The sequence below is a fragment of the Aulonocara sp. 'chitande type north' Nkhata Bay genome, linkage group LG5 (genome assembly GCF_057382095.1).
Source record: "Aulonocara sp. 'chitande type north' Nkhata Bay isolate Kocher_YH1m ecotype deep benthic linkage group LG5, A_spYH_male_GT1.1, whole genome shotgun sequence".
Classification (NCBI taxonomy): Eukaryota; Metazoa; Chordata; class Actinopteri; order Cichliformes; family Cichlidae; genus Aulonocara; species Aulonocara sp. 'chitande type north' Nkhata Bay.
The window spans coordinates 35,163,004-35,173,936 of record NC_141348.1 but is presented as its reverse complement, the minus strand read 5'-3'; the positions used below and the strand labels follow the sequence as shown (position 1 = coordinate 35,173,936).

The following is a 10,933-nucleotide window of genomic DNA, read 5'->3' as shown; positions in this document are numbered from 1 at the left end:
TGGGATCACCTCTTACTCCATGGTCATCATCATCATCATCATCTAACATACTGACACTCTTATAATGAACTTTTAAAGACTCCTTGTGCCATGCTTGCAAACACAGTCTACTGCTGGACATTTTAACATTAAGAAATATCAACAAAGATTCATTCTGTCCTCTTATTTTAACCTCCTGAATATTCAGCAGCCAAGTTTTAGATGTCTGTTCTGTAAGTCAGAGCTTCGGGGATAAAAATCTGTACACAGACCACAAATGAATGAAAAAGTACCGTGACTGTCTCTGGGGCTCTATACACCTTCAGTATCAACACGGCCTCAGGGCAAAATGAATGAGAGCTGCAGACTAGAGGAGTGCAAAGGAAGCAAAGAGGCACCTGGTAAATACTCAAGGTTAGGTTTCATCTCCCTCCTTAAACATACATTTTGTCTGTCTATGGAGTCGATGCTGATGAAAGTCTTCCTACGACCACTACTAAAGTAATGTGTTACGCACCAGTAAAATATTAACTCGCATAACTGCCATGCTTTATTCATACAAATGTACTACATATATGTGTGGGTGTATGCATGTGTTGGCGTGTGTGCATGTATGCATGTGTATACTTGTATACATTTACTCTTTGATCACCAACTGCTTACTTCAAGCTATTTATGCAAAAAATTTGGATTTTACACAAGAGCATCATTACACGCTTTCCACAATAAGAAGTGGATAATTTAGACACAAATTATGCTTATTGTTGCACTGACAGTTGTCAAAGAGTGCATATGAATGATTTTCAGTACTTGATGACTATTCATATCTCTGCATTTCCATTACTTTTTCTACCTTGAATTGAATTCTTGTAATGAAACATTGAACGCCATTGAAAAGACACTAAGTGTGCTTTAAACTGCCTTTAATGTTGAGATGGATCAGCCAATTAGCCATTGTATCTCACAGCGTGCTATTCAAATTCGCTAGAGTGAAATCAAAATGGAGTGTGTCAGAAAACACTATAATTTATTGCTGCAGCCTACCTCACTATTCTGCAAAGCAGCAAATCCACTTACAGTGCAGGGATCATCAGGCATACTCACACTGCATGATGAGGAAAGGCAAAGTGGAGGATAAATGTAAAATTTTAGACATTTATATGAAGAAACAAAATGAAGGGTGAAAGTATAGGTGATGTGAACATCCTTTCACTCTGACCTGAATTTGATCATTAAAAATTTCACCGGATTACATCATGGAATTTTCTCTTAAAAGCTACCTAAAATCTGTTGCACACTGTGAATTCCTATCATTTCACTACCACATCATAAAGTGTATTAGCAGTGCAAAATTGGACCAATGCTTCAGACTTTTTGGTTAAAAAAAAAAAATCCAAATTAAGTTGATTTGCACTAATGGCCTCAAAATAGTCAAATGATCTCTACAGAGCTTTCATAATAGACAATTAGTATCATCTGTTTATCTGTCTGCTCTGTGGATCCTTATTTGGCTGTCCCCTACAGTTATGGAACTTCAGGACTTGGCATTTGAACATGAGCCCTGGAAGACACTGGCTAATTAGTTCCTAAGGAAGGAGCTATCCATCTTCCTTAGGAAGTGATGTTTCCACTTCCCATCTGTGGTCAGTGCTCTTTAAATTAAAATGTCTCAAACTCAGGAGGCAGAAAGTAACGTAGAATAAAACAGTAGTAAACTACAGGGATTTTTTTTAACATGCTTCATCAAAAACATATGCTCCCCTAACAGTGTTGCAGTGTTTAAAGAGAAAATGACTGGCTGCAAAATTGTCAAAAATTCTAATTATTCTTCAGGTTTTCCAAACAAACTACTGCTCCTCTAACTGAAAATAAAGAACTCAAATTAAGTTAAAAAAAAAATGACAGAAAAGAAGAACCAGCAGGCTTGAATCTGTTCAAAGGAACTTGGCTGATTAATAAATGTCTCACCTGCTCAGGGGCTGTTCTCTTCTCTTACCAGATTTTATATTAAATTTTGAATAGTAGTATTATTATTAATGGCACATAGCTTCTTGTGAGATAATTAAGTTTACTGAATTTACTGTAGGCCAGGTCAATGTAAACATCACCTAAGTTGGCCCGAGTCAGAGTTTGAGTTTGCTGTGAAGTGATAGCTCTAACCAGTGCATGATAATGTTGCCACAGTTGTTTCTATAATAAAAATCAAACCGTTGATGTGTTTGACTTTGGGCACTTAATTGATAGTAGTGCATTATGATCAGCATGTATTTACTGTTGCATGTATTTTAACATACATTGTCAAAGGTAGGCAAAGACAGACTTGCAGAGAGAATTATAACCATGCAGCATACAGATGAGAGAACTGTCAGGCAAAGACAGATCTAAACCCTAATCCAATTAGTTATTTTGTTAGAATCCAAACTGACTACAAACATTGCTTTTGCTCTTGTTGTCACTGTTGTTGTTTTTTTTCCAAATGCATAGGGATCTTCCACCTGTATCAACTATGAGCAATCCAATTTGATTTTGTGCTATTAAGCTACAATGATTGCATTAATGTGGTTCATTTATGTTTCATTTATGTTTTGATCAAATTAGCATGTATTTTGCCACAGCATGAGCACAGTATGTACCCATTTAACATGGAAATGAGGTTTATGCTAATTGTGTACGGCCTAATATTATCTCACTTACTTTAAAATGTATTTATTTATCTGGAACAGTGAAAACACATTTTGGTATCTACATGTGCTTTTTACAATAAGAAATATTCTGAACTGTGGTCTGAAATGCCATCGCTTAGTGCCTAGCGCAGGGTAAGACAAAGAGGCCCATCTGCAATGAGGATCTGAGATGGCGGCAAGCAATCAAATATGACTAAAGGCATTACCAAGTAATGAGACTGTGGGTGGGGGATCTTTCCCCATCTAGAGTTATTGGATGAAGGCTGTTTGTGTAAATTCTAATCCTCAAAGTAGGAGTTTAGTGGAGAGAAAATAAGTTTACTGTAGAAAAACTATAAGCTTGTGTTTTATTTCTGCACTTGAAGAGAAGATGACAGTTTGCCATATCCAAATTGTTTTTGCACCAAATTATTACAAAAATAATGGCATGTCATGTGGTGGTTCCCTTCAAATCAAGAAAAATAATAAGCAAGATTTCATTGACATTTATGTTAACTAACATCATTATGAAGAGAACAGGTTACATTTAGATGAAGAATCTTTAAATGGAGGAGCAGCAAACTCAACAGGAAATGATTTTCTGAATATTAAAGAGTGCAGACCTCTGTTCTGGGACCATAAATTGGTTCTCACAGATTGCCTCCTAAATACTGGTGGTTGGTGGTAGTGGTGACTGGTCCACTTGTTTTATTAAGTCCAAAATCAACACAACCATCTAAATTACCAAGAGACTGGAGCATTTCATGCTTCCATCTGCTGATAAATGTTGTGGAGATGTTGAGTCTATTTTTCAGGAGGGCTTGGCATCTGCTGACTGTGGCAAAACTAGTGCGAACAAGTACAAAGAGGACAGACAGCTATCAAAGCAACCTAGGCTTCAGTAACACTTCGGCAGTGCCATAATGTGAATCACTTCCATGTCATGGTATATTAGTAAATATCAGTTGTGCTTAGGGTGGAAAGGTCTACAGTGGTTAGCACTTTTGGTGAGGTGAGGAATTTGTTTTTCCCCTCCTCTCTACTTACATTTCTTGAAATAACTGTAATGTGTGGAGATGTACAAAATACCTGACATGGGCACCAAAAGGCTCACCACCAAAGAGATTATGTAGGCGGTATGAACGGAATCAGGCAGAAGTTTAAAAAGTCTCTTATTTTATTTGCGTTAATCAAAGTTGCCAAAAATATGTTTTACGCTGTACCATGTTCCTTCAGAACTTCCTAAATAACAGTTGATACAATGCTCTACAGTCACACACTGACATCCGTCATCTATGAATTCTATATTGTAACCTTTACGCTGTTCACTAAGAAAGTTGAATTTATATAGATGCAAAAACATTTGGAACATCTTGAGGATCACATTCGCTTTTTAGGCACTGCATACATAATCATGAACAGAGCAGTGAAAAAAAATACTTTGCTTGTGCCTCATCTAAAAATGATGCAAATGCTACAGCGTGGGAAGCTGTGAAAGCAATTGTAGTCAATTCAAATGCTGCAGACCATTCTGTGTCGTGAAAATAGGCTTTTTAGAGCAAATGATCCTGTTACTTACAAAATCCTGATTGAGTAAGTGATGCAAATGCAAAATGGTCAAGAAATGGTCATCTAGTCACAGAAAAATGTTTATCCATATGACTATTAGTAAATACAAATTGTTAAGCATGGCTCACAGTAATAATCTGACTTTATATCTCTGCAATGAATATGACACCCTGTTATTGGAATATTTGCACCCTGTTATTTGCATATTTGCATCATGGGGGGGCTGCCTATCCCAGCTGCCATAGGGCAAGAGGCAGGATACTCTGGAAAAGCTGCTAATCTGACCCAGGGCAAATAAAGGTTTTACAACTCAATTTTTATTGTGTTTCTAAAATATTATTTAGGTTTTCAGCTTGTACTAACAGACAAGTTAAAAAAAATACAAAATAAAACCATTGCTAAATTTGTGTCTGATGTAATAGAAAAAATAAAGTTGTTCCGTTAAAACAAGTTTTTTTTTTGACTCAACACAGGTCTATTTTATAGAACACATGAAACGGTTTATGATTATAATACAAATCACAACACACTATATAATAAACATGCAGTAGTATTTTTGCATTTCAAAACTACATTTAAATGCAGCAATTAATATTGTTGTCAAAAGCACTGCAAGAGATTTGTACTCATACACACTGTAACCCTGTAAAGGTTGCTTACAACTAAAAATTATAATATTTCCACAGCTGATATGAAAAAGCACACATTATAAAAACAACATATAAAATGAACACATTATTAACAATGGTGTTAAAACTCAAATACTAACTAAAGATGCAGTTTTTCAGATAATCAGTCATAAATCACAAATATAGCTGATGGAAATTTCACAATCTTTTCTGGTACTTAGTCATTAACTACTGGGCAAATTATAGCTCTAAAGTTAGATAAGTGGCAGACAAAAAGTCAAAATATCATAAAAAGTGTGAATGTCTATGACTGTTATTTTTTTTATGGGGGTGGGGGGGGGGGTTACTTAGACCACAATTCCCACAAAACTGACACAGAACAGGCCACTCATTTAGCACTATCTAACAATGTTTTCTTCAAATCAGTTGGAGAGGGAATGCTGCAGACTTGATGAACGCCATAGTGAAAGAAATAAAGTGTCTACCTCTCTAATCATTTTGTGTTCATTAACTTGAGGCAGTCACGACTGTTGAATTGATTCTCAGTGTCAATTTACTATATTCAGACACACTGGTTTTCAGACTTAAAGCATGACTACAGGTGGAAAAGGTCTATTTCATTGGTGGTCAGTTTAATGTAAAATATTTGTATATAAATCTTTTTTTTTTTTAATTGTGAAATCCATGAAAACTGTCTGGGTAAAATAAACACACCGATGAATACTACTCAAAAAGATATGACAGGTATGGCAGTAATTTGACAGTAATTGGCAAATGCTTCTGTTCCTAGGTACTCACAATGATTTAAAGCAGGAAAAAGCAGAAATTCTTTATTACCAGGTTTCTGAAAACAAAGAAGGATATAAGTTGAGTCTGAATAAATAACAAACTAGTTATGGGTATTTTAAATTAGACCATTGATCTAAGAGTACCGCAATTACATTCTTAAACACAACTTTCTTTAGTAAAACATATACATACGTAAATGGCCTGTATTTATATAGCGCTTTACTAGTCCCTAAGTACCCCAAAGCGCTTTACACATCCAGTCATTCACCCATTCACACACTGGTGATGGCAAGCTACATTGTAGCCACAGCCACCCTGGGGCGCACTCCTCACGCCGCAGAGGGCAATATAACGTTCAAGCCTCGCCACCGATTTGTCATCAGACTTTGGTTTTCTGGTGCTCTCATCTTTCTTCACACTCTTCTTCATCTTTTTATCATTTGTTTTATCAGTCTTATTTTCTTTTTCATCTTCCAAAGAAGGTAGTGATGAAACTGAGTCTGGGTCACTGGTTTTCTCTTCCACTTTTGTATCTTCTTTTTCACTGTCAGAAGACTCGTCGCTCCTAATTTTGTCACTCGTTTCTGACTTGCAGTCTCCATCTGATTCGTTTCCTGCATCACTCAGTGGTGTTCTCCTTCCTTCATCTTTACTGCTGGTTACTGTCTCAACGTTCATTCTCACCATTTTCTTTGGACTGTCACTGCAGTTGCTTTCCTCACTGAGTTCCTCATCAGAAGACTCGTCACTGTCAATTTGACGATTTTCATTTCTCTTTTGTTGTGATTTTTTCACCTCTGGCTCTTCACCATCAGCTTGAGATTTGGCATTTTCTTCATCATTGCTGCTTTCCTTACTTTCTGTTTTGTTGTCCTCTTGAACCTCAGATTCTGATGATGAGCTTGAATGATTATTTTGTGATTTCTTTGCCCAGGATTCATCTTCACTCTCACTCATGACCTCGTCATTTCCATTTTCTCTTTTCCTTTTGTTCTGGAGCTTCTTAGTCTCTGAGTCACTTTCACTTTCATCATTATCCTGCATTTTCATCAGTTCCTCTTGCACCACCTGTTTCATGAAAGTTTTTACTTCTGGCCTTAATGAGTCACATTTGTTGTGTGTCTGATATCTCTTTTTTAAAATTCCCAAGGTCAGCGTGCTCAGGTCTGCCTCGTCACGGAGTTGACCACACACAAACCTGCGGATACCTGCTGCCTCCTTCTCCGACACCATACTAAAAACCTTCGCCGTCCCACCATCTACCCCCGGAACAGAACTATCATGCGGCTCAGAGCCGTCCGGAAACATTTCGGATATGTCCACCTCACCACCCAAGCGACGAGCTTGAGCACGAGTAACCACACATGCCGGATAAACTGTGGGGTCACCCAGCTCTGACGGGAATTGGCATAACCGATCCGAAGTAGGACACTCAATAACTCCCGGCATAGCCGGAAACACTTTTCCCCCGGCCAAGTCATTTCCCAAAACAAGATCAATGCCTTCAATTGGCAGCTGATCTCGAACCCCCACCCGCACAGCGCCCGATACGAAGGACGAGGTCAAAGTAACCGTATGGAGAGGCATGCGTAAAAGACTCACCTTGATACCCCACACCAGCAAATCAGAACCACAGTACGACTGCTGAGAGAAAGGCACGACTCCATGCCGCGCCACCGAATGCTTCGCCCCTGTATCCCTCAAGATGGTGATCGGAACCCGGTCCCCCGCATCACCAGACAACGATAAAAACCCCGTCGAAACAAACGGTCGAAACACCTCATCTATCCCCCGCGGAACGACGCCAACCGGCATTAAGCTAGGGCGGGTTACCGCGGAGCAACACTGCACGGCCCCCCCCGAAATGTCGGCCCGCGCCCCCTCCCTCGCCCTCAGCACGGGACAAGAAGCAACGAGATGACCGAGCTCATGACAAAAAAAACATCGGCGGTCCCCAGCGGCCACCGTAGGGCTACGCCGCGAGAGCGGGGGAGAACGCCCCCCCCCACCTCCGGCAAAACTCTAGAACCCCGACGTAACGGAGGGGAAAAACCCCTCTTGTGCGTCAAAGCAAACTCATCTGCCAGAACCGCCGCTTTCGCGAGGGAAACGACCTTCTGCTCGTTCAAATAAACAACCACCCGCTCCGGCAGACACCCCTTGAAATCCTCCAATAACATCAACTCCTTCAACTGTGCAAACTCCTTAACCTCACTAGCCTGGCACCACCGATCAAAGAGCAAACCCTTCTCGCGCGCAAACTCCACATAAGTCTGATCCCCCCCCCCTCACACACTGCCGAAACTTCTGACGGTACGCTTCAGGCACCAACTCAAAAGCACGCAATACGGCAGCCTTAACCACACCATAATCTAAGCTCTCAGATGCTGACAGGCTAGCCCACACCTCCTGAGCCCTACCCACCAGCCGACACTGCAACAGCAAAACCCAGACCTCCTCCGGCCACTTTAACGCGGCAGCCACACGCTCAAAAGCAGGAAAAAACGACTCCACCTCTGATTCACAAAAGGGCGGCACCAATTTAATGTGCCTCCCAACATCAAAATCCTGACGGAGAGCCGGGGCGGGACCAGGCGCCGGCGGCGCAGGGAGCACAGAGGGCGCAGGCGTGGGCGGCGTAGAGTCAGGGGCACGCGGTGGAGGTCCGCGCTCCAACTCCAACGCCCTCACCCTCAAATGCATCGCTTCTACCTCCAACCGGTGACTACTCAACTCCACCTCCTTAATGCGGAGCAACAACTGGAGCTCCTCCGCCGACGACCCCACCACCGGAGCAGGAGGAGCCACAGAGGGGGCGGCCACAGGAGGAACAGACAACGGAGCCAACGGCTCCATAGCCGCCCCGCCCGTCCCACCAACAAGCGGCACGCTCGACAGCAAACCCCGCTCGCTCAAAGCCACCGTGACAAGCTGTCGCAAATCATCCTTTTTCACCCCCGCCGGCGCTCGCACATCAAAACGGCCCGCAATAAGCAGCAAATCCTCCCTCCGACACCGACTCAACTGCTGCAAGGAAGGCGCCTCGGCAAACTTATCCACATCAAACTCCATCCGCGGCCACCCACACAAACAACCCCCAAAAACACAAAAAAAACCCCACACACCCACACGAACCCCACTACACACAAACGACCCCGAAATCCCTCAAACGGACGAGCCCCCATTTATGTTACACACCGGCCCGAAGCCGGGGTGCAACACAACAAAAAGATAAACCCGATACATAATAACGACAAAAAAAATCACACCACGGCAGAATGACGAGAGTTGGTTAATTTATTTACTGAACAGGTAGCGAGCTTCAGGGTGGGCGATGCCAAAACAACAAACAAAACACACTAGAAAGAAAAACAGAGCTAACTTACCTCCCACGATCCCAAAACAAAATACAATTCTCTAACCTGTCTCCCTACCCGAAACAGGAGAAAAGAGGGGAATAAAAGAAAACGGCTTCCCACCCCTACAGCTACCAAGCCCAGGTACAACCCCTTTTTCAGCATTAATATTGCAGCCCCGTGCAGTCACACACCACGACGGTCCCCAGACACACAGCTCACGGGAAACCAGGAAGTCTGCTCGCCGACCCAGTCCAACCCCTTTTGTAGCTGGCCTCTTTCCTTCCTCCACCAATGGGTGGCCTCCACCTGGAAACAAGCAACACTGAATACAAATACAAACAATAACAACACCGTACCGCAAATAATGACCCTGGGTCATAACAATACATATATACATATATATACATACATATATACATACATACATATACATATATATATATATATATATATATATATATATATATATATATATATATATATATATATATATTAGGGGTGCAACGATACACAAAATTCACGGTTCGGTTCGGTTCGATACTTTGGTGTCACGGTTCGATATTTTTTCGATACAAAAAAAATGTTCATGCCTTTTTAATTTGTCATTTATTAAAATTATAAATATATATTTTAACTCAAAAGTACAGTTTTTAAATTTAACCCTAACCCTTGTGCGCATTTTTTATTTTGACAGCGAATACGCACCTGCGGACCACTTATGTGCAGCCCTGGTTATTTAGCTCATCATATTGCAGCCACAGAAATTATTTTGTCCATGAAACCATAAAGCTGCACTTTCTTTTTGCCTTATAGTCTGATTTGTCATAACTTCTCCGTTTTGTGGTAAGCTTTTCTTTGGCTGTCACTTCTTCACCCTGACCTGTCTTATTTCGCTCAGCAGAACTGAAATGCTTTTACACGCACTCACATAAGCTCAGCGATTCTCTGCGCAATCAACCTCTCACATGTTTAAGCTTGCTGCGGGAGATTTCACTTGTCATGTTTGCATAGTAAGCTAACGATTAATAAGACGATGTCAGAGGAATTGGTGCACAAATTATCATCACTCACAGATCAGTGCTGTCGCTCTCTATACACAGTTCGCACGATTGCAAAGTGAAAGCAAAAAAACAAGCGCAAATTCAAACGCGACTTCAATATGTCACATATTGACAGTGGCTCACCGATGCCAATGACATAATTACCCAGCTACATTTCTGAAAGAATGCAAAAGCATTGACATATATTTTTCCTACAATAGCCCGACGGGCAGGGAAGAGCTAGATTTTGGTAGCTCGACTGAAAAAATCGCTAGCTCCGGGACGTCGGGCTAGCGATATTGCAAGCCCTGTATCTGATTGAGGAATCACTCATCTTTGGAAAAGAGAGTTTATTACAGAGAAATGGCTCTTTCCAAAATAAAAGCTATACTATCCGCTTCTTCTGGGCTATATTCTCAGCAGCATAAGGAGAATCATGTGCTAACAGCTGTCTAAATGACTCGGCTAAAGTTAGTAGCATGCTTGCTTTTTTTTGTCTGCTTCCACTTGTCTTTGCACTAGGATGATGTCGGCGTAAATGTGCAGTCATATTCGTTGTGTTCCCACTAGTGCTTTCAGGTTAATCTCGTTGAAATGACCTTAACGCCACAACATGGCAAATCTCCGTTAACGAGCTACCGCCGATCGCTCCGTGCATGGGGCTAGACGGCCAACACGTTAACGAGCTAACTGCGCTAACACACTAGTTCACACCAATGTAATTGAGCATTGCATGCCACATTCAACATACTGTTTTACTTTAGTCCATGACTCGCTTACCTTCAGGGTCATACGCAGTGTTGGGTAAGTTACTTTAAAATAGTAACTTAGTTACATTACTAGTTACTTCTCTCAAAAGTAACTCAGTTACTTCAAGTTACTCGTTACTTTCAAAGTAACTAGTT

The 10,933-nt window shown here is 41.2% G+C and overlaps 1 protein-coding gene across 1 annotated transcript; it reads right to left on the bottom strand.

The window, feature by feature from the left end:
- Positions 1–4,095: 4,095 nt before the first annotated feature.
- LOC147331136 (uncharacterized) lies at positions 4,096–7,475 on the bottom strand. The gene has a single exon (XM_086294299.1). The coding sequence runs from the start codon at positions 7,442–7,444 to the stop codon at positions 5,894–5,896; it is 1,551 nt and encodes a 516-aa protein (XP_086150425.1). The 5' UTR covers positions 7,445–7,475; the 3' UTR covers positions 4,096–5,893.
- Positions 7,476–10,933: the final 3,458 nt, after the last annotated feature.

Coding starts and splice junctions, on each gene's coding strand:
- LOC147331136 (XM_086294299.1), bottom strand. CDS start 7,444: ATGCCGGTTGGCGTCGTTCCGCGGGGGATAGATGAGGTGTTTCGACCG.